The sequence below is a fragment of the Fusarium sambucinum genome, chromosome I, assembly GCF_050947815.1.
Source record: "Fusarium sambucinum isolate potato_lamoka chromosome I, whole genome shotgun sequence".
Taxonomy (NCBI): Eukaryota; Fungi; Ascomycota; class Sordariomycetes; order Hypocreales; family Nectriaceae; genus Fusarium; species Fusarium sambucinum.
This window is the reverse complement of record NC_139294.1, coordinates 8,700,997-8,724,504: the sequence shown is the minus strand read 5'-3', so window position 1 is coordinate 8,724,504 and position 23,508 is coordinate 8,700,997. Positions and strand designations below refer to the sequence as shown.

At 48.9% G+C, this 23,508-nt stretch overlaps 7 protein-coding genes across 7 annotated transcripts; 4 read left to right on the top strand and 3 right to left on the bottom strand.

Annotated features, from left to right (window-relative positions):
* Positions 1-1,591: 1,591 nt before the first annotated feature.
* On the top strand, positions 1,592-4,753 carry FSST1_005587 (WD40-repeat-containing domain protein; the record flags this gene model as incomplete). The annotated part of the gene is made up of 3 exons (XM_083231878.1): positions 1,592-1,733; positions 1,958-2,124; positions 2,183-4,753. 3 exons carry the CDS (start codon positions 1,592-1,594, stop codon positions 4,751-4,753), a joined length of 2,880 nt encoding a protein of 959 aa, XP_083089017.1.
* A 650-nt stretch (positions 4,754-5,403) lies between these two features.
* Positions 5,404-5,811, bottom strand: FSST1_005586 (thioredoxin-like protein; the record flags this gene model as incomplete). Its single annotated transcript, XM_083231877.1, has 1 exon — positions 5,404-5,811. The coding sequence occupies one exon, from the start codon at positions 5,809-5,811 to the stop codon at positions 5,404-5,406; it is 408 nt and encodes a 135-aa protein (XP_083089016.1).
* Positions 5,812-6,798: 987 nt separating this feature from the next.
* FSST1_005585 (ribosome biosynthesis protein RRB1) lies at positions 6,799-8,326 on the top strand (the record flags this gene model as incomplete). Its single annotated transcript, XM_083231876.1, has 2 exons — positions 6,799-7,000; positions 7,059-8,326. The coding sequence occupies 2 exons, from the start codon at positions 6,799-6,801 to the stop codon at positions 8,324-8,326; spliced, it is 1,470 nt and encodes a 489-aa protein (XP_083089015.1).
* Positions 8,327-10,084: 1,758 nt separating this feature from the next.
* On the bottom strand, positions 10,085-11,449 carry FSST1_005584 (GDP-mannose transporter; the record flags this gene model as incomplete). Its single annotated transcript, XM_083231875.1, has 4 exons — positions 10,085-10,494; positions 10,568-10,951; positions 11,009-11,099; positions 11,162-11,449. 4 exons carry the CDS (start codon positions 11,447-11,449, stop codon positions 10,085-10,087), a joined length of 1,173 nt encoding a protein of 390 aa, XP_083089014.1.
* Positions 11,450-12,392: 943 nt separating this feature from the next.
* Positions 12,393-13,892, top strand: FSST1_005583 (polysaccharide pyruvyl transferase-domain-containing protein; the record flags this gene model as incomplete). Its single annotated transcript, XM_083231874.1, has 3 exons — positions 12,393-12,862; positions 12,915-13,307; positions 13,358-13,892. 3 exons carry the CDS (start codon positions 12,393-12,395, stop codon positions 13,890-13,892), a joined length of 1,398 nt encoding a protein of 465 aa, XP_083089013.1.
* Positions 13,893-16,236: 2,344 nt separating this feature from the next.
* Positions 16,237-17,348, top strand: FSST1_005582 (uncharacterized protein; the record flags this gene model as incomplete). Its single annotated transcript, XM_083231873.1, has 2 exons — positions 16,237-16,476; positions 16,530-17,348. 2 exons carry the CDS (start codon positions 16,237-16,239, stop codon positions 17,346-17,348), a joined length of 1,059 nt encoding a protein of 352 aa, XP_083089012.1.
* A 940-nt stretch (positions 17,349-18,288) lies between these two features.
* On the bottom strand, positions 18,289-19,608 carry FSST1_005581 (uncharacterized protein; the record flags this gene model as incomplete). Its single annotated transcript, XM_083231872.1, has 1 exon — positions 18,289-19,608. The coding sequence occupies one exon, from the start codon at positions 19,606-19,608 to the stop codon at positions 18,289-18,291; it is 1,320 nt and encodes a 439-aa protein (XP_083089011.1).
* Between the last annotated feature and the right edge of the window lie 3,900 nt (positions 19,609-23,508).

Sequence of the window (23,508 nt, the reverse complement as noted above, 5' to 3'; positions counted from 1 at the left end):
TCTGTTCATCATTCAGCCTTACTGTAATGGTATGCGATTGAATTACCACTTTGTTACGTAGAAACACTACCGTAAAATGCGGCCCCTCGTCAACTAATTCTCATACAGTAAGTGCCCAGCCACTAAAGAGTTGTCCTGGTGAAAGCCATCGACCTGCCAAATCGGCTGTCTGCCCTATGAAGGAGCCTAGAAGAACTTGGTTTGATGCACTCAGTTCCCAGATCTTCGCGCTTGAGGCTTGTCTTACCTCATTTGGGCCCATCCCATCCCCTTGCTTACTCCCATCTGAAAGCCGACAGCCGGGAAAGGTGTGATACATACCGTCGCGTTCATGTCCTCCTTGACTGTTTCGCTCTCTCAATTTACATTGGCAGTGACATGACAGCACAGCCCAGACCAGATTCGGTGCTTACCTGTTTCTTCTACACCCGAACTAGGTTGTGCTGACAGCCATCCTTACAACGCATCAGCTGCTCATCCTTCCATCTGTCCAGTCACAAACTCGACTTGGTTCTCTTTTTTGCCATTCAATTTTCAGCTCTACTCTAGCATAAGGCTCCCCTTTTCTCATTCGTAGCTTCTATTCTTATGCCCCCTTTCTGCTCCTCTTATTCTTATACTACGCACCAAAAGGAGAGCCTCTAGACATTTAACACTATTACCGTCCTGGTTAAGCTTACCTAGCCATTTCTGACGGCCCACTACGCTGTCACTTGCTGTAAGTCGCCTAGGTACCTCCTCAGGGAACTCTGGTTGCTGTGCAGCGCTGTTCCCAGCGCACTACAGCGCCAGTCGCATCCACCATCCACTACCAACCCCGCCAAGGCGACTTCCTTCGTTTTCGCTTAAGTTGGTTTCAAGAGAGAAAGCCAAATGCGAGAATAATTTCTGTCTTGCCGCCCTGCTGCACTTTAAACACCTGCCTCTTAATTAATTTTTATTTTAGTTCTTTTATCTTTATCTACGTTCAAAAAGGACACGAAGAGAATACGCGCATTCCTCTAACGAGCATCGCCTCTTCTCTGTCGCTGTCTCCCTTGAATTGTTGTCCTGTCATCGTCCACCACTACTTGTCTGACACCTGGAATTGGACCCTCACTCTGTCGGATACAAACTAACATCGTTTGCATATTAGTCCACCACATGCGAATAGGAGATAGGAGACAAATATCCACCAAAGGGCCTCATAACAGCACACCAAATCCTTACCGGTACTGCTACTGTATCTCTCAGTGCCCATCCGAGAACTAGATCTGCCTCGAAGCAAGCCATCCCAGCCTCATTGCTCGCTCTTCCCTCTTCTCGTACGCAGTACCTCGCTCTCGGACCTTTCGGATTGGATTTGAGAGCTTGTGAACCCCGGTCTCCGCCACGCCCACTCCTCGCTCACACCCCCACGAGTCTCCTCAAGTCCGTCAGTCAGTCAGCCAAGACCAGACCACACAGTCCAATTCTTGCATTTTGCTCGGGGTCGGGGACGGACTGGACTCCTTCCACAACCTGCGCGTGGCCGACCGCCCGCGCGATCCGGTCTATCTTTCTTCAAAGAAGATTTTTTTTTTAGGGATTGGTTACCCACGCAGTATGGAAGATGTCGGCATTTAAGTCATTTCCAACTGTCCGGGGCGAAGGTGGTCTGTCTAGACGACGCGACTCTTCAGCCCTTTCCACCCTTCCCGAATCTGAGCCTCAAGTGCGTCGCCAGAGCCTCGCTGCCCGTTCCGATTCCCAAGGTACGTCTTTTATATATGTCTTCATACCCATGCCCCTCCATCTGGTCCTGTGGCCAAGTCACAATACCCTACTGTTGAAACACCGAGGCGCATGTCTGCTCTAGTCCAGCTTATGCAGGGACTTGTTGTTACTGGAGCTTCATATGCACCTCAGGTTCTAATTTATTGGCCAATATCAAGTTGCCTATACATGCTACTATATTACTCTGTAAGCTTACGATTAGTCAAAGGTGCTGGTACTTCCCTGGACCTCCCATCGAGCAGGCTCTCGACTACACAACCATCTTTGTCCGGTTCTCAGAATGCAAAAGAAGCAAAGGACAAGAGACCTTCATTTAAATCCATTTCACCAACTCCCCCTCCCAATGCTGGGCTTGACCCTCTAAGTACGGTTAGTATTTGTAACCGGTTGAGAGTGTGGCAAGACCGCAACTAACACGGACGCTTAGCAAATATACCTGCGAACCAACAGCAATACCGCAGAGCCTACTATTGCACAACGGCTTCGAAGCCAGGGTCGATCTGAAAGTGATAATATCCAGAGGCAAAGCTCAGAAGTCAGTAATTCTGCTGGGAACCCCCAGGATTCTAGCAAGGATCGGAGGAAAGGAGTGTCTTTCCTTAGCCGACTGGGAATGCGCGGAAGTTGGAGGAAAGATGATGACGTGTTGGACTCTGATTCCGAGTTAGGTGAACTACGGACCGACGGTGCGTATGCTCGAGCTCTCACGTCCGTCATGGGCGCAGGCGGTGGTTACATACCACTACACAAGGAACCTCCACGATATATCCGAGTCAAGGCGCACAACAAGAAAGAAAGAGAGTATAACCACTTGTTCCTCGCGCAAGAACTTACCGCATCTGAACATAAACCACAAAATACTCATGGTCGAGCGGTAGCAACAGCAGTTGGGAGCAAAATCCTCCGAGGTGGTGATGCCATTTGGGCGGCCGAATTTAGCTTGGATGGACGATACCTAGCCGTTGCGGGAAAGGACCAGATCGTGCGCGTGTTTGCAGTCATTTCAACCCCTGAGGAACGCAAGGAACACGAGGAAGAAGAGGCGCAACATGGTACTCATGGCGAGAAGCTCAGTGCCCCGGTTTTCCGCACCAAGCCTGTGCGAGAATTCAGGGAACATACAGGCGAGGTACTTGCGTTAAGTTGGAGCAAGAACAACTTTTTGCTTTCTTCCTCAATGGACAAGACTGTCAAGCTGTGGCATACGAGCAGGAATGATTGCCTATGCACCTTTGTTCACAAGGATTTGGTTACATCCATCGCCTTCCACCCTACGGATGATCGGTTCTTTCTTGCGGGATCGTTGGATGCGCAACTGCGATTATGGAGTATCCCAGACAAGAACGTGGCTTTCCAAGCGCCGGTGGGTGAGTTCATCACCGCTGTGGCGTTCTCCCCTGATGGTAGCATAGCCATCTGCGGTGTACTGAGTGGCTTGTGCACTTTCTATACTACCGAAGGCCTGAAGCTCAAGTATCAAATCCATGTGCGGTCCTCGCGAGGTAAGAATGCCAAAGGAAGCAAGATTACGGGCATTCGAACCATGATTATCCCAGAGGGACCTGAAGCCGGGCAAGTCAAGGTTCTTGTTACTTCCAATGATTCTCGAGTTCGAATTTACAACCTAAACGACAAGGTGATCCAGGCCAAGTATAAAGGGTTGGAGAACCAATCAAGTCAGATCAATGCACGCTTCAGCGACGACGCCAACTACATCATCTGTGGAAGTGAGGATCGCAAAGCATATATCTGGAAGGTTGGTTCCCAGGATGACATCAAGGATAAGCAACCATACGAATCGTTCGATGCCCACCCTGAAGTTGTCACTACAGCCTTGATGGCACCCATGAAGAGTCGGCAGCTGCTGAGTGCCTCGGGCGATCCCATCTACGACCTCTGCAACCCACCACCTGTGACCTTAAGAAGTCTCGAGGAGAGTACGCCGAGCCAGTCAGCTCCGTCCGAGGAAGAGAACGGCGATTCCCTTCATAGCAACAAGCGCCCGGAAGAAACACCCGCATATGTCGAGCGTTCCAGGCACCTTGACGGAAACATTATCATCACTACTGACAGAACGGGCAAGATCAAAGTATTCCGACAGGACTGCGCCCATAAGAAGAGGCAGCAGGGATTGTGGGAGTCAGGCTCTAGATTGTCCAATCGCCTGTCTGGCGTTGGTAGAAGTGGAAGTGTCATGACCAGAACGAGTGCTAGCAGTCGTGTACAGTCTAGGCGTGGATCGCTCACTATTCCTGGTCCCAACCCTATTCAACTTCAGCATGCTTCCGACAGAATCAACAGTTGGCGACAAGATATCGATGGAGGGCGACCCAGTCTGGCCCCCGCCCCAGCACGAAGCGAACGGTCCATGTCACCAAGCAAGCAGGCTCAGTCACCTGTCAATTCGGTTGCAAAGCTGGCGGCAGAGTCTCGAAAACAGCCTTACGCATCGAGCCCAATTACTCGTCCTGCCCCAACAAGTCCCGCTGGCAGTGGCTTGTCGCACCGTACCACGATTAGAGCTTCGAATGACCGGGATAGAAGTAACAGTATCACAAGTCCACCAACACCGAGTTTCAGTCTTATCAGCGCGTCTGACTCGGACGGCCTGAATGATCGAGAAGGCAGTTTCTGGAATCTAAGCAGATGGAGAAGTACCCGTCAGAGCAACCGTCACTCTTCCGTGATGTCGAGTCCCAACGGATCTCCGAACCCGGGCCAAAGTCGTCCGGGGAGCGACTTCCTTAGCATCAAGGACCGGTCATCCTTAAGGATGAGTCTGGGTATGAATGACTCAAAGCCTAGTCGCGAGGAGGTAACCAACCGACGGAGATCAGCAGGGCCTCGGTTGACATCGAGATTGTCGGTGCAGGGCGATAGCAAAAGTTTGGTTGAAGAGGAAGTCGGTACACCCGAGCAGATCACCCCGACTAAGAAGCGGGTGGATTCTGGCGTCGGACGTATAAGTGACGAGTCGGCGACTTCTGTTCAGCCATAATATTGAATGATGGTTTGGAGTTGATATTAACAGTATACAAAGGGGTTGGCGTTTTTGGTTGTTAGTCTATTTTAGGCTCAGGCCGTATACCATTTGGAGAGGCGTCTGATGGAGTATCCGTGCGCAACACATGTACCATAGCACACTTGGTTTTCTTATTTCGAAGAGGAGCAACAGAAATCTGGTTAGGAGGAGGACTGAAAAAGGTGGTTGATAAGAGGACTCTCGAGAAGAGAGAAGAGTATGATGACGGTATGAGATCCGAGATTACAGCAAACAGATACGTTCTCGGATTACACTGCGCTTAGCAAGCCACAGCGAACATTTATTTACTTGATTTATCTGTATATACAACTGGAAATACTTAGCAAAAGGACCAAGACTACAACTAAATTTCACAACTACATCATGCGGTAAAGTAAAATGTGATCTATTCTTAGCTAACCGGCGCGGGCCATCCTACTTAAAACTATGCTTTTCGCATGGCTAAAGTCGTATTCCTAGCACATGGTGGTCTGTGGAATTGTGGTGATATATGCTGCCCGTCTGGCTGCCTGTCTGGTGCGCCTCGTTTCTAGGGGTATCCTTGCGAACCTGCGCTTCTAGAGCCGTTGCTTTGTAATGTTTTTGTTCTTTGAGAAAGTTCTCGTTTAGAAGTTCTCGTCGGTCTTGAGGGTGTTGTCTTCAGCAGGCTTCTCCTCATCACCACCCTTGGCCTTCTTGGCGTAACCACCGATAGCGGCAGTCAGCTTGGGAGGGACGGCACCCAACAGGTCGCTGTCCTTGTTGCCGTTCTCGAAGAAGAAGAAGGCGGGGATGGATCGGATGCCCATCTCAAAGGCGAGGTCGGGGACATCGTCGGTGTCGAACTTGGCGAAAGCGAACTTTTCCGAGGTGTGCTCGGCGGCCTGCTTCTTGAAGATGGGGGAGATGGCCTTGCAGGGACCACACCACGAGGCGGAGGCCTGGAGGGCGACGTAAGGGGTCTTCTTGACAAGCTCGTCGAATTGAGCCTTGGAGGTAATCTCCACGACGACAGAATCAGAAGGGGCGGCCATTTTGGATGAGGTTGTGTGAGGTTTAGGTTGGTGTTTTGGTGGTGATGGAAGTTTGAGGGGTTTTGGTGGGGGAGTAGAGGGGGAATTGATTTATTTAAATATTTTGATGGAGGGGTACCTAGTTTTGGAAGTAGAAGGAAAACAATGCGAGTTTGGATCTAAAGTTAAGTGGATACTACGTTTTATATATGAGTGAGCAAGGTGTAGAATTTCTAGAAGCTCCAGCCAAGGTTTCAGGCGATTGACTACATTGATTTGATTAGTGTACAGTCAACGAATCTCCGGGAGTCGGTGGGTGATGAACAAGCCAGGCTATATGACACAATCAATCCGTTACTGTGTTAATCGCGAAATTTCGGAGGGCGTAAATGACGTGGGAAGTTCGCTGCCCCGAGTGCCGGGAACCATCAACAGTAAGTGGATGCTGACAAAAGCAGGATTAAAAATGACCCAATCCAAAAGCATGTTGGAGCCGAGGCAAGGGTATATACATCATGTACATGTTCAATGCTTGTCAAACCATTTGGAATCAATAGTTCCGGATCTGCGAATACGACCGAACGGGTGATGATGGGGCTATACATGAATTTATCAGCAGCTGTACTCTTGTACTCACTCTACAGGGTATCATTGATCAAGGCTAGATGAATGAGATTGCATTGTGTGACACTTCATGTAATCCAAACCAGACACGTAACAGTTTAGTGGTTAATCTTGAATACTCAATCTGCGACTGAAAATGTCTTGTCAGTATCATCATTCTCTTATTTCATCTAATTGATATTTCGCATTCATTTATGGTTTGATTCTGCGCCGGTAAATCTTCGGTTATAGCCCCGCGTCATGGCGGGGTTCCTTTTAGTCTCTAATTTATTTTTTCTGCCATTCTTGGAGGGGCACCAAAAAAAGACGGCGATAACAAAAATTCAGTCTTTTTTGTAGATCACCACAAACAATTCCAACAACCAACCACATTAATCCGAAATTATGGCAAAGCGAACAGCTGAGGCCGATCACGGCGATGCTCTCAAGGGCGGCGACCGTCCTGAGCAGATGGACATTGACGACAACAACAAGGAGATGGGCGAGTTCGAAGATGAGTTCGAGGACGAGTTCGAAAGCGAGGATGAGATTCTCGAGGCTGGTGTTGATGGACGCCCTGATGCCGAGCGAGAGGCTGAGGAGAAGGGTAAGCTATCCATTTGACACGAAAACGAGTAGCATGGTTTCTAACAATACAATTGCAGACGCTATGGAAGTCGACCAAGACCAAGGAACCTTTATCGTCGGACGAAGCAAACTCGAGCCTGGCCAGACCCTTGCTCCCGATCTGACCACCTACGAGATGCTGCACAACCTCAGCACCCCCTGGCCATGCCTCTCCTTCGACATTCTCCGCGACAACCTCGGCGACAACCGCAAGGCTTACCCTGCCACCATGTACACCGTCTCTGGAACCCAGGCTGAGACCGGAAAGGACTCGGACAACCAGATCATGGTTATGAAGTTCAGTGGTCTTAGCAAGATGGACCGCGGCGATGAGGGTTCTGACTCGGAAGACGATGATGACGAAGATGCTGATCCTATCCTGGAGAGCAAGTCGATTCCTCTCAACTCTACCACCAACCGTATCCGCGCCCACCAGATTCCTGGCCAGGAGGCTGGACGACCTGGAACGACTCTCACTGCCACCATGACCGAGTCTAGTAATGTCTTCATCCACGACATTACTCCTCACCTTGCCTCATTCGATAACCCTGGTACTACCATTTCCGCTCAGCAGAACAAGCCTATTTCTACCATCCGCGCACACAAGACTGAGGGTTACGCTCTTGACTGGTCCCCCCTTGCCCCCAACGGCAAGCTCCTCACCGGTGACAACGATGGTCTCATCTACGTGACAACACACACCGACGGAGGTGGCTGGGTCACTGACAACCGACCTTTCCAGGGCCACCAGAGCAGTGTTGAGGAGTTGCAGTGGTCGCCGTCCGAGGCTTCTGTCTTTGCCTCTGCCTCAAGTGACGGCACCGTTCGCATCTGGGACGTGCGATCCAAGTCCCGCAAGGCTGCCATCACTATGCAGGTGTCAAATGTTGATGTCAACGTCATGTCTTGGTCGCGCCAGCAAACTCACCTCCTCGCCTCCGGTGACGACAACGGTACCTGGGCCGTGTGGGATCTCCGACAGTGGAAGGCCAGCTCTGATAAGCCCCAACCCATCGCCAGCTTCAACTTTAACAAGGAGCAGATCACCAGTGTCGAATGGCATCCCACCGACGACTCTATCGTTGCCGTTGCCGCCGCCGACAACACTGTTACCCTTTGGGATCTGGCCGTCGAGCTGGATGATGAGGAGAGCAAGGACACAGCCGGCGTCAAGGATGTGCCGCCTCAGCTCCTGTTCGTGCACTACCTCAAGGACGTTAAGGAGGTACACTGGCACCCTCATATCACGGGAAGCTTGGTCGCCACGGGAGAGGAGTTTAGCGTCTTCAGGACGATCAGCGTATAGAGCGCTTTTGCGCACAGGAGTTTGTTGTGCGGGATGATCGACTAGGATGGAAAAGTTTAGACAGGTTCCAAGGAGGAATCTGCTATTGATTGAACGGCATGGCACGGCGTATAATGAGATCTACGTTTTTGATTTGATAGATGAAAATAAGAACGTTTTTGGGTTTTGATTAACTCACTGTCCAAAGAGTTGTATGATTCTACGAGACTTTGTATCCTTTTCGTGAGCCAGAGATGTTAGTGCTGCTGTTTTACCAAGCTGAAAACCTATTGAGACCGTTGACATCTCCTGTGCCTCTATTTGACGGTCCTACTATGGGTATGTTACTCTGAACCAAAGATCAAACAAACATCCGGAACCCACTCAACTTGATGAATGAAAAGATCCGATGGCGTTCTTCTAGCTTGCTTCATCTTTTCAACTGAACTACTGGGTAGCAGAAAAAATGGCCTCCTAAGTCTCAGGGTATAAAAATAAGTAGTCTAAGAACTATACCCTAAGAAGCATAAGGTGTCTCATTATTTTCATCTCTTATGCTTCCAGCGGTCAATTTTTCTGATACCCTGAGGCTGGAGTCCTAATCCCGCACTATATTAGCCCCACCACTGTATCCATTGACTACCTAAGGAGATAAGTGAAGAAACCAGCAGAATTATGGGAAAAAAGACCGAAATTGCATTTCCTCGCCATGGATGATTTCTATCTGATATCCCCATCTCAGGGTCCAGCCGCTAAATAAGTCAGCACTAAGTCAGGACGAAATTTCCTAGTAGCCCCTGGATAGTATCGCCTCCTGGCTAAGTCACCTGTAGTGGGCGGATCTCCTTTTGTTATTTCCGCCCTGGAAAGTGCGTGGAAGCCCCGGTTCGAAACGGGCATTTGCTTTTTATTCTGCTAGTAGGCTTGCGCCATGCTGGCTGTACTTTTGGAAAGGGGGTGTAAAGAATGAAGCTGTGCCTCCACAAGTGCACAATGTCAGATATACACAGGAGATTGTGGCTGTTCATATGCTTTAATCGGGGTTGAGAGTGAAAGATGACGGTTTTCAGCTGAAGGTAACTTGAGGCTCTGGCACAAGAGGGTGATTGTTATGAAAATAGATATGGATTCGATGTGTCTCGAGCTAGGGTGTTTAGATGATTTCAGATGGTTACTGGTGAAAGGCAATCCGTTGGCTCGGGACTGCGTAAGTTATGGGTTATGGGGATCGGAGTACACGACTGTTGAAGAAACTATGCATGAGATGTAACGTTGGTTATGCAGCTATCTTTTGTGCAACATGCCATGCTATGTGAGATTAGGCCAAGGACACGAACCACGCCTTCAAACGTTGGCTAGTCGCTATTGTATACGACAGGGCTGAAAATATCTTCTGCTGATAACGACGTCATGGACCTCAGTTGTGCCTATCACCTAACTCCCATAGTCTGTGTCATGAAGAATAAGTCAAGTCAAAGATAGTGAATACCAGGCAATGCAAGGATTAAGAGACTTTGTATTGAATCAGGTCTATAAACGCTTTTAAATGACACCATAAACCCCATCAAAATTTGAGCTATTGCTCCAGACGTTATACAAAAAAATGTCTACATTACGTTTGTCGTTCAATTACCATGGATAGGTACATAATTGTCGTTTGCTGGTATCACCAGACTATGAGTAAAGATTGGCCAGAATTGTGGCTGGATGGCTAAGTAGCTTTCGGTGTATGATTGAAGTAACCTCAATTGACCGTTGCGATTCACTTCGGTGCCGAGTTTACTTTGACGAATCTCGGTTCTCGGTGGTGGGAAGAGCGTTCTTCTTGGCCTCGTTCTCCTTGACCTTGGCCCACGCATAAACGATACCGGAGACGAAACCAATAAAGATAGCTGAAACGGATCCGAAGGTGACGGGGGCGGCGAAGAAGATGAGACCGGAGACAGCAATGGGCAGCTTGTTGAGGGCACCGACCATAGAGTAGGTAGTGGAAGAGGTAACTCGGATGCACCAAGCAGAGCAGTAGGAAATGAAGATAGCAGCAAGACCAGAGTAGATAATGCCGATCATCATGCGGTTACGGGTATCTTCAGGGAAGTTCTTGGCCAAGTTGGCGCTGGACCAGTCCTCAGTGACAAGCGAGCAGAAGACGAGGACCGGAATGGTGAGCAGGTTGTTGTAGTACATAGCTGGCAAAATGTTAGCGATTTTCTATCGAGTCAAGACTTTCCGAGATGGTGCCGTCTCATAGAGGGTACTTACTATCCCAATCCTTGAAGTTCATCTTGTGAATGACCTTGCGCATGCCCAGAACATAAGATGCCGAGCAGATAACGTTCATAGCCATCCAGAAGTAACCAGCGTTCAATGTGGCAAGCGCATCGGCATCACCAGTGGTAGCACTGTAGTCACCAGAGATAGCGCTCTTAATATCAGCCCAAGCAGCAACGACGGAGCTGAGAACCATGAGACTGAACGAGGCGAGAGCGGTGGATGTAACGGAACCTCCGAACCAGAGAACCTCACCATAAGCGATGGCAATGATGGTCAAGTTCTTGAAGATGGTGTAGACAGGCACGGAGAGGTACTGAAGAGCCTTGGTACTGGTGTAGATCATACCAACAAGGACGAGCGAAATAGGATACCCTGATCATGATCGCATTAGCCATTGCCCATGCAAGGCACATCTGGATTAGAACTTACACTTCTTAATGCGGTCCATCTCCAGAGGAGCAAGGGACTTAATCATGCCGAACTGCTTGCATGCTGTGATGGCAACAATGCATACAATTGACTAGAAATTCAGACGCCAAATTAGACTGCATTCCTAAAACGCGGGGCACAACGAAAGCTTACCTGAACTGCAAGATAGAAAAAAGTCAGGTTCCATGAAGTGCCAGAAACGACATACTTGTTGACAACAGTCATGGAAATGGAGGAAAGACAGTAGGCAAGGATAGAGAAAGGTCCGCTGTTCTCAATCTTGGCCGTGAAGCCTCCAGGCTGCGCAGGGAGGGCGTCAGTGCCAGGGCCACGACCAACAAGAGAGTCGTTCTCCTTCTCGCCGTCACCAATGTTGTTCTCGTTGGCGACCTCGGGCGTCTTGGCCACGAAGTCGTCGTTCTTCTTATTCTGGTCGGCCATGGTTGTGTCGAGACGTCGATCGCAAACGGTGAGGTCTTGTAAAAGAGTGGACGAACGGCAGGGAGTCGTTCAGATTTGATTCAACGCGCGATAAGAAAAGTGACAAATTCAAGAAGAGAAGAGGATAAGCGATGCACGGGACAGGACAAGACACGACAAGAAATGAGAGCCGGTTGTGATGTGGTCTCCAAATTAAATCGATCCGGTCAATTGGCAGAAGGCCAGCGTGGAGATGCCAAGTCTAGTGGATAGGGATAAAATAGAAGATTGGAAAAAAAGAAGGAAGGGTGTGCAACTGTAACTGAGCGGTGCAAGCCAAGGCAATCGATGCAATGGAGAATGAGCAAAAAAGGGGGCTTCTGGCTTGGTTACATGTCACACACATCCTGGTAGAGTACTTGCCCACTGTTTTTCTTGCGCCGCGTAAGAGTCAATAAGTGCAACTATCGGTTATGATCATATGCATGCTGACGATGCAGCGCCGGAGATAACGAGGCGCGTTTTGCCTGGATGTGATGTATAATTGCATAATTGGTTAGTGGAGTGGAAAGGGGTTACAGCGATCAGACACACAGTTTAGGCTCAGGCACAGACAGAGTTGGCATCCTTGCTAAGAGGGTCATGGGTGTGGTGGCGCACTTTGAATGCATCCATCGAATCGCCCGAGTGGAGGACTGTAACCAGGAGATGGGACTAGGATGGGATGGGATGGGATGGGATGGGGGGTCACATCCGCTTCTTTTTTATTCGAAAGACGTTTCGAGATGTTGACTTAATAATCTGATCGGTTTCCTTTCCTTCTTCCATTTCATCATCGTTCTGTCTTCTTTCTAACCTTATTTCTGCTCTTTCCTCACCCACCAACCCGCGATAGAGATATCCGGGTGTTACGCTCCTTAATCCCCAACCTTAACCTTAACCTACATTCTATGAGTCCATCATCATGCTTCCAGCGATGAACCGCTTCGCACGCATCGCGCTAGCCGTGGTTGCTGTGCTCTTCGTGTTCGCCATCTTGGTATCTTACCAAGGTCCTGAGAGCTTCAAGGAACATCTACCAAGCACAGATTGGCACTGGCCTTCGAAAGGCGAGAATGCTACTATCGACGAACCTCCAAAGCCCACAGACGTTGCTGGCGCCGTTGGTGCTGGTGAGGAGGACGCCGAGGATGCAAAGGATCCAAACACAGATATCTCCTACGATTTAACGAGACCACCCACCGCAGGCTGCGAGAACATTGTCAACGACCTCCAGCAGCGCCTCATCCACGCTTACCAAGAGCGTTTCAAGGGAATCCGTTACGCCAACATCTGGGGTTATCTCGAGACGGAGAACAAGGGCGACGCTGCCATCTGGTCCGCCCAGCAGATTCTGCTCAGCATTCTTGGAATTGAAACCATGGAAGCCTGCCGGTAAGATATATCTGTCACGTTCAACAATGTCAGTGATACTGATGTGATACAGCTTTATGTACAAGGATTGCGACATCAAAAAGTTCCGCCAGAAGCTTGAGGAGCACCGTCCCCACTCTGGTATCATCATGGCTGGTGGTGGTAACTTTAATGATTACTACTGGGAGGACCAACCTTCGCGAATGAACATGATTGAAAACTTCCAGAACATCTCCATCCGAGCTTTCCCCCAGAGTATCTACATGCAAAACCCCGAGAGGATTGAGAAGACACGCAAGTCTTTTAACAAGCACCACGATCTGCAATTGGCTGCCCGTGACAAGCCCAGCTACGATTGGCTTATGGACAACTTTGGCAACTCCGAGGGCATCCAGAGCGACCTTGTTCCTGATATTGCTTTCATGTGGGGCAACCGATCTGATTTTAGACACAACACCAAGAAGACGTAAGTTGTTATTTATTTGCCTTTTGAATATGAAAGCTGACTCTCTCTAGTCATGATATTCTGATTCTCGCCCGAAAGGACGCCGAGATTTCTGACGGTGACTCTGGCAATATTGAGTTTGGCGAGGGTAAGGTCGATCTTGGCGGCAGCATCGGCAACGTAACCTACAACAAGGTGGACTGGAAGTTCACCAAGACCCCCTCCATCGATGACGAGGGCGTTCGTGAGCAGGGCAAGAACCAGCGTGCTTGGGCCAAGTCGATGGCTGGCTTCGACCTCCTTGGTTCAGCTCACTTTGTCATTACCGATCGTCTTCACGGTCACATTCTCTCCACCGTCATCGGCGTTCCTCATGTGTTGATGGACAGCAAGTTGGGTAAGAACCTCAACTTCCACAACACCTGGACGCGCGATTGCGCTTGTACCAAGATCACAAAGAGCATCGACTCTGCATTTGATGTCGCTCGCATGTTCTTCGAGCAGGAGGTCAAGGATGGTGTCAGGGCTGTTGATGATATCACACCCGCGCCCACGCCTATGGCTGAGGCTTCTACAGAAGGCGAGGCTGTCCCAAACAGCTCATAACGACGGACTGGTTTCTAAAACTAGAATTCATGTTTCACTAGCTGGCATTGGGGTGTTTTCGTTATTGTTACTATTGGTGTTTTTGTTTCGCATTGAGAGATTGTCATAACCTGGCTGATGGAATATTATCTGTTATCTTGAAGAGGACAACCATTGCCTCATCTTTTCTCGTCATGATGGAACATGGCCATGGCACGGCTTGGCTCTGGACAGGGCTTTGAATGGGGAACAGGGCAGGGGATACCATGCACAGCGGGCGCTACTATTTGTCTTAATTTCGTCACCGCATCTTAGATTTTTCGTCTCATCACCATCATGTTTATCTACCAAATTGGGAAGATTGATGACAGGACAAAAAAGCAACATAGGATATCATGCATACAAGCGTACAATACAAATAAGAACAACATCAAAAATAGCACAAAACGTTTATCACGTCACTTTGGAGGCTGTTCAAGTCTCATGTTTTTACTTTAACGGCCACATCCGGACCCAATATTCGCAAACACGATTGAGACAACTACGTACCTCTATTTACTACCAAGCTTCTACCATCTTTGGATCAAATGTCCTTACTCAGGTTTCACATAATCAGCATTAGCGGAGACGATTGCCCATCTTCATCAAAGCGTTGTCCACTTTTCCTCCGACTCCGCGCTTTGCACTCTACTCAAGATGGCTGGGTTTAATCGGGGCTGCAGTATTATAGCAATGTAACACAACGCGATAGCGTAACCCTGACTGGTGGCCTGACCGTTTCGCCTCTCACTATTCGAAAAGTACAGAGAAGAGAGAAAAGGGAAGCACGGAGGGAACAAGTACCGCAAGCTAAGACCTTGCTTGGATCGTCCCTTTACGCTGAAACACTCCTGGTGATCCTGACTCGAATGCTTAGCCATTGAGGCGACTCTATGGTATTATCACGTGGAGAACGTTCTACGTTAGGAGGATGAGCATAGGATGGGAAATTGAACACAAAGATGAGGGGGGGAGAGATGGTTCTCCGTGGCTGGATTGAAAACTTGATTGTTAACCTTGGCCTTGCACTCGCTTGCAACAACGTTCTTGGCTTTACCTGCAAGTAGTTACTTTCTGTATGTAACGACTACGAAGCGAAGAGAACCGAGAAGAGTAATGATACCTGCCTATAGATAGGTATTGTACATAGGTAGGTAGTCAACCACATCGAAAGATCCCCGGTGGTTGAAGCGGTAATAAAACAAATCACACTACTTTGTACTCTATAGATACACATAGACTTAAAAATTGGCTTATTTGTTTGAGTTTTAGTAAGGGGGTGTTTTCTAGCGAATGGACTATCATTACAGGGAAGGCAGCCGCTACAGGAGGCAGGAGCGGTAGTTTGATCAACAGTTGTATTTCCCAGCGTGTGGAGGATAAAGATACTACATACGTCATTTTAGAGCTGTACCCTCTAATTGCATATTTATGCACCGGGCCATGCCCTTATAGATGCACACCCTTACTGTAGAATTAAGCGCTAGGTTTGCTAAAACCCATCAAAATCTACCTACATAGGTACGTACAGCACCTATTTCCTCTCCCACTCCGCCTTGTTACAGCCGCCATGCTTTAAACCGCGATACTGAACGCTCCCAACCCCAAACCCAAACCCAAACCTCGAAGCTCAGCGCAGTGATCAGGGCCCTCCGATCCGATGGCGGTACTTCGGTTGTGCTTCAGACCAAGGCCGGCAAACTGGGGTCCTGGGAGCATATGGGGAATTGGCGACAGGGAAGGATATGACCCTCGAGGATTATCACTGGGCAGACGCCGATGAGAGCCAAGATTGAAGTAGCAGTGAACCAAGGCTAAATGGTGTGGCGCCAGATTTCGGGTCTCCAGTCTCCTCAGGTTCCCTGCCATGCTAACGCGTCCGATCCATAGTGAGCCCCCTTTTCACTTTACACCTACGACCAATTGGCCGCCCACTTGCCTTTTTCCCACCATCCCGTGCCTTGTCCTGCATTGTATGTATTATTGCGTCTGCAGCCTGGGGGGAAACCTGTCTCGTGTTAGCTCGGGAAATAGACTTGACATCCGTCAGCGGGATCGATCAACAAAACCTCCGGGCAACCCATCCAACACACAAACTCCCCTCTTACAAGAGTTTATTTTCTTGTTCTTTGCATGTTTTCCTTGTCCGAATAGAGACAACCGAGAGACCCTTGGAAGCTTCGCCTAAAGCAGCTTCAGACATTCGTTTACCCGCTTTTGAACTTGTTGTTTATTTCTCATAACCTCTTCAACCCTTTTCTCTTTCCTTGTCTCTTCGTATTCTATTCATCACATCTTGTCGACATAAACATAATACATTGTCACAATGGCAGCCGCCGAACAACAGCAGGTCGAGAACCGACCCCCGCCTTCACGAATGAGAGTCGCCCTGGTGGTACTCTTCCATTCATCATGTGCTATCTGGAGCACTATTCTTTCCAAGTCTGCCCTCAATGGTGTTGAAGCACCAGTCACATTGCTTGCGCTGCAGACTACGATACAGGTCTTGCTACTCACTGTTATCGGATTGGCTACAGGATGGATCAAGCTATACCGACCTCTTAACGTATGTGACTACACAATACCCGATACGAAGGACATTTTGCTAACATATTCAAGGCTTGGATTGCCTTACTACCTCTTACGGTCGCGCGTCTCATCGGTATCCTAGCCAAGACATACTGTCTCGCTTCAGTCAACGCCTCCGTCTACCAAATCGCCCGTGGTCTGCTCTTGCCGTTCACTCTCTTCCTGTCGCTGTTGGTTCTCCGACCTCGTCCTTACTACCCTCCCATCTCCCTCGTCGGCTGCGCCATGGTCATGGCTGGTTTCGGAACCGGCATGATGGCCGACTACAGCCAGATGCTCACTTCAGGCAAGGGTGTCCTGCTCGGTGTCGGATCCAGTTTCACCACCGCTGTCGAGTCAGTCGTTGTCAAGCGCTTCCTCGGTAAGAGCCAGGAGGGTATGTGGCAGATGGTTTGGATGTCCAACTGCATGGCCGTCCTCTTCTACATCCCTCTCTTCCCTCTCTCGGGTGAGATGAACACCATGAGCAGCCTCTTTACTGTCGAGTCTATGGATGTCGCCCGCCAGTTCCTCAGCTCCGCCTGCTTGACTGGTGTCTCGGCTTTCCTCCTCACCATCGCCACCTTTATGCAGATCGAGGTTACCAGCCCCACGACTCACATGATTGTCACCGCCGCTCGAGGTGTCGCTCAGAGCTCTCTCGCCGTTGTGCTCCTTGGCGAACTTCTCACTGCCGACCGCGCCGGCAGTATGGCTCTCATCCTTGCCGGAAGTGCCCTCTACGGTTGGGCCCGCGACCGATACCAGCAGGCCAAGAAGGCTGCTGGCAGCTACCAATTACTTCCTCGCGAAGAGGAAGGTCGCGCCGAGATGGCCGACAACAAGGAAGCTAAGGATGTCAAATCATAAGACTTTCCTATCTCCCATATATAACACAAACACATATATACCATCTCCTTAATTTCCTTTCTCATTCTTGGGTATGGCGGATTTATCATGACAGGTGTTTGGATGACAAGATTCTTTTTGGCATACTTCTTTCAGCTTCTACATACCTTAGACATAGAGACGTTTTACTATGCAATCTGGGGTGTATTTAGTCGACTATATCTTCTCCCTCCGCAGTGCGCAACGAGGGAGATGTTTCAAAATAAAATATACAGATAAATGTATAACTGGTTTGGTGCAGTGATCATGTCCATGTCATATCTGGTGATAGGTTATCAAGCTTTCGATAAGAAAGAGCAATGACCGTAGTATTATCACCCTAGAAACGGTGGGTGTAAAAACGTTGAAGATTTGCTTTGCATTGACCACCGACACGGGTTCCATTTAGACTTTATTTTTGGTTCAATGCCAGATCTCGATTCTATATTGGCGCCGCAGTTCTAGAATATAACCCCGCTACCCAATGATTCACTATTTCTGCCTCTTAACAACCAAACTGCCGGATTCGATCTCACGCAAGGGAGAAGTAGGAATGCGGCCTGTGGGAGCATGGCTTTTGAGACTACCGCCAGCCACCCGCTGCACTATCAAATCAGGACATGGGGAAACTGACATCACTGGAATGCGGAAGAATTTGGGGTTTAAGTGGTTTTTCATGGTTGTAATTTTTTTTCTTTTGCTTATTGCTTCTTGCTTTCTTTTTGTCTTTCAATGTACTGAGAAACCGTATATTAAGAATGTTTTGTTCATGCGTGGGTAGTAGTAAAATAAAAACTCTCGAATCATAGAGCCGCTCATCCTTGATTCCCGATCATGTAAAATGGTGCCGCGTAATTGTACAGTTAAAAGCAAAATAGCAAAAATCCCAATAAATCATATCTAATTGCGCGTTTCTCCATGCTTAGTTATTGTTGTATCTCTCGAAAGCCTCCTCGATCCAAGCCTTGGTGTTGGCGTGGTTGTCCTCGAGGAGCTTCTTTGTCAGATCCCTCACGGCTTGTCTTCGCTTAAGGAAGCCGTCTCGGTCGTCAATTACTCGCTCGATGACATCCATCTCGCCCTCACCTGGTCGAGCCAACCAAGTAGCCTCGCGAGGCATGTAAGAGTAAGCCTTGAGCAGCTCCTCTGTCGCAACGATGGGGGCTCCGGCGATCAGGGATGCGGGAATAGTCGAGGAAGCCTTGCGGTCGAAGTATGTATCAGAGGCGAACGCAGGAAGGAGAGCGAACGACTTGGACAGCAGAGTGTAGAAGTCGGGGTATGAAAGACCCTGATCGAAGTGGACGTGGTCCTTAACATGGTCAGGGACCTCAGGAGGAGTACCGTGCCCGATAACATGGAGGCTGACGTTCTTGGGGCTGTGGCCCTCGGCCTCCTCGCCAGCCTTTCGAACAACGCTGCCGAGATGGTTGAAAATACCGTTGTAGTCACGTCGGCCGGAAGAGTAATCACCCTGGAGAGACAGAGAGATGCCGGGCTGGAGATCAGGGTCGGGGATCTGGACGGGGAAGACGGGGGGAATAACTCGGGTGGTGAGGTTGGCAGCGGTGTGCCACTTGGGAATGGTATCGTTGAGGAAGAAGTCGACAGTATGCTGGCTCAGACCGACGAAGTCGACGCGCTGGTGCTCAGCAAAGCTTCGGACAGCCTGGACGTACTTGCCCTGAGCCCATCGATCGGCGTGGTGGATGGTGCAGAAGAGATGAGTGCTGGCGGTCTTGAGGAGCTTGACGATAGGGTCGGCGCCACGGTCAAGATCAAACTCGCAGGTGGTGGACACGAGGATGTGAGGGGGGTTCTCGGTGACAGCGCTGGCGAACTTGTCCCACTTGTTGATGGTGATGTTGGCGGGGAGGCTGAAGTTGCCCATGATGTCCTGCATTTGGAAGCGCTGGTTGGCGAAGTAAACGTCGAGCTGAGAGCCTTCCTGGCCACCGAAAGCGTGCATCAAGGCAGCAGCGACTTCGTCGTGAGTACCGGAGGACTCTGTGAGAACGATGCGCAGAGGCTCATTGGGGTCCTTGGCGGGAGCCTTTTTGCTGTTACCCATCCAAGATGAGAGGACGCCATCGTCGGTGGTGAAAGGAATCTTCCAGCCGTTGGGAGGTCGAGGAATGGATGACCAGGTATCTTCACGGAGGAAGACGAAGAAGACGACGAGCGCAAGGAGGATTGCGACCCAGAGCAGCGAATAGAATCGCCGAGGAAGAGCGACGGCCATTTTGTTTGTGAGGTCTTTTTGAAACCTTTTCTTTATCTGTATGAACGAACGAAAGATTTAAAGGTCGATTGATGGATGTTGAAGGAGAGAAATATCAAAGCATCACAAACCCTCGACCGGCGGGAAAGGATGGGGGGAAGAAGATTAGAAGAGTTCAAGTTCGGTTCGAGCAGGGACAAAAAAAGAAGCCAAGAGATATTTTTTTTGTACCTGCGAGGCGAGGGGGAAGAATGGTAAGGTTGGACGACAAGGACCAAGAGGGGGGAAGGGAAATATGATAGAAGAATAACGAGGAATAAGGTAGGATAAGAATGGGTAATAGGGGGTCACAGTACTAAAAAGGTGATGGATGGGACTGGACGCGCAAGCGGGTCTCCAGTTGGCTCTCTGTAAGTAAGCACCTCAACACCTAACTTTGGTGCTAGGCAAAGAGATGTTTAAAGAAGCAGGTACCCAAAAAGCTTAGTTTCTCGTATGCAAGAGCGGGAATTGAGTTGAGAAAAGGAAATGATTGCATTTGAAAATACGCCTCGACCAATCCCTTGTGCTTATTTTCTTTCTCTTTACAGTCAATGCTAATCTTTGCTATCATCTTATCCCCACCACTAACTTTTGTAGACGCAGGTGGCTTTCAATAGTCGCGATCCGTTTAAACCAAATGCGATATACAGTCTTGCCGACAATAGAAAAGGATCAAAGCAGGTGATGGGATTGATTTGTTGACAGAGGTTCCGTTCTGACGCGAAAAGCGTCAAAGGGCTAGGGGCATTGAGACAAAACTTACGGGGGTTCCGTCGCGAACGCTCCAGGGGTTGGGGTTGACAATCGTAAGAGGCGGGCTGCCGCAGAAACATCCATTGTATAAAATAAAAAAAAGCTTGGTACCTATTTAGCCTGCAGCAGAGTTTAGACCTGTCAAACTTAAGGTGAGCGCTTTACAGGGGAGATGCCAGTTGTTCACATACCAGTAGTAGGCGATTAATATATATCTACAGTGCTTTCTTTCGCTCGCCTCAACTCGATACCGCCTTGAATCTGTTTCTCATTCTTGAAACTGTTTCCTCCCACACGCACTTCAAAATGACACAAAACATTTCGGGTAGGCAGGTTTGAGACAGAATCTACAGAAGGGTGGCTGCCTTTCTTCCCGATACGCCACACTGGAGCCAACAAGGTTCGAGATCTAGCATCTCTTGCCAAGCTTTCTTAGTCGAAATCCGGACACTGGAGACTGGAGAGACTTGTCATTCAAGAGAGTGAGGCTCGTTTCTTGGAAGTGATGCAATAATAGACGTTGAGCTTGGACTGTTTCGTGATATATACTTGTTGACCCATGGACGTTGCTGCTGCGTTTTTTTAGGATGCATCATCATCTTCCTAGTCTTTGGGCTAGTCTTTACCACCAAACTACAGTATCAACATAGAGTCATGGGCTAGTCTTGGACAACAAAGGGGTTGAGAAGCAGGAAAACGGGTCACTTTATTGACTGGCTTACAATACTCGAGCGATCCTGCGAATCCTTCCATTTTGCTCAGTGATATTCAGGAGACCGACCCAGTATTGTGATGAGCTTATCAGCCAAGGTTGTTTATGAGCTTAAAAGTGTCGAGGTGTGTGTTTGGGCCTTGACGTTCTTTGTCGCAGAGTGTCTCGGCACAAGTCCAGTCGTTTTTGCAAGCTGAGACTTTCTTTCTCTCTATTTGGTGAAGATTGACGGTTTGAAGGTAGTTGACGCTAATTCATCTCGGTCCCTGTTCATTAAACAACGGTCCGCCCCCCAATTTACCCGTCACCCCCTATTTTAATTGCATCCAATCTTATGAAACACGCAGCCTTATCATTATGAATCCTCCTTATTCGCGCTTATTCTATAAAAACTCGGTGTGATTGCGAGGGATAGTCTTGTTACTGTAGCATAGAAGCTACTGCAGTCCTTGAGGAACTAGCAAGGGGGATCCTAAATGACAGCCGTTGTTGTGAAACTTATTCAGTGCTTGTCCTCTTTTTTCCTTTTATCTTCTCTTCCCCTGTCAGAACGAAGCATTTAATCTAATCTGCATCTGCAGACTTGGCACACCCTCCCGATCGCGCTACACCCTATGCGGCTTATAGTGGTTTATGAAGAATAAGTGAATATGCAGTTATGCATTATTCATACAATCACTCTTCCCCGCTAAGACGATATGGAGAATAAACTCGTGTGGCAGTTCTGCTTCGCCCTGGCAACTCGTGTGGCTTGCATACACTTTGACCAGTGGCATTGATCCCTGACCCTCTATTAAAAGTCTTCGTGTCTTTATTTGGTTCATGTCGCCACCGTTTGCGGCTTCCAGAAATATCTCCAGATTCTCATTGGAGGATGATCAAGATCTGGCGCACCCACTAACGGCGGAAGCGAAGGGTGTTAGCGTGCATGACATGACATTCAACACAAGGGAAACATTGTACGTATCAGATTGTGTCTGCGGGAATACCGCCCAGAATCCTCATTCTATTGACGTCCACTGGGTGACCGGAAGAGGCGTATGCAGCATTCCAGGATTGCAATCATCATACGCGTGGTGTCTTGGCTTATTCGTCATGATTGATCATGTCAGTCGGAGGACTGATTTCTCCTCCGCTAGTCAACCGCACCAACCGAATCTATTCAGCAGCTAAGTGGCCGCTTATTCTCGTATTACAAGACCATCTCGGCCGAGTTTGAGGGTTCCATTTCGTTATACGACATTCGCCCACTACTCCTCATACCAGTCCCGCAGCTCCATCCCGTTCTTCTCGGGTAGCATGCCATGTACTATCCCAACAAGAATACTCGTCAGCAGGTCGCATGCGGGTATGATGTGATGTACGTCCTGATGTTCACATCCGGGGATAAACCGGCATAAGGATTCGTATACGCTCCACAAGCAAGTACATGCGGTACGAGGAACCACATGGCCTCTACCCGTACGCCACGTTACCTGGGTTCTGCGCTACATTGACGATGCCCTCATTTCCACTCCACTGGGTCATCTCGCGGCTGAGCATCCAGTTGATAGCCTTGTACATAGCGTACTTGGGCACGCGATCTGAGGAACCCGTATCCAGCATTCCGGGATCTATACCGTTAGTGGGGACCCCTGATCCGTCATGATGTCCAAACGACCCTTGTTGGAGTGTTGGAGCTAGTCGGTTCTTCGGCAGCTGTAATACGAAGCTGGGGTATGAGCAGCGTTGTGAACAGGAGTGGCTACGAAGTGCACTAAAACAGAATACACCACTATGTATTCCTTTAGCGAATATCATCGATTAGTCTATAATCAAGATCTTGTGATCAAGTCAGCTTTGTTCTAGAAGACGTGGAGCTTTGGTTCCCGGGATCCCACGGTGGATGCTACGATCTTGACAGTTGAGATCGTCGAGGTCCGGGTTGAAGAACTGGGGAGAGGGGTGTTGCACTAGCAATAGCTCTGATTGTTTCCATTGCACGTTTCTGCACTTCTTATAAGTGACTGTAGATAGTGCTGGTATGTTGTGTAAGTCTTGCTTGTGGCCGCCAAGTCAAGTACACTGCAGCACATGTTGTGTATAGGATCTTGCAAAGCTCAAAACATACACCTGACGATGCACGCTCTCTCGTGTTGTGTAGAAGAATTCTTCTACCTTGTGTGTTACGATTGGGATATTTCGCGCATAAGACCTTAAAGTCATGGCCGCCTCATTGTTTGGTTCTCTAAAGGAAACACCATCGACAATCCAAGTCAGACAGGATGGGCTGCCCAAGTCTTCAGTGATCGAGTGTTATTCACTGCATATATTATAATAGAACACTTCTTGTATATTCCATCTGCTCTTCATGGTGGCAATGCCAGTTGTTCGTCGTTGGTCCGAATTGTGCCAACCTCTATCAAAACGAATTC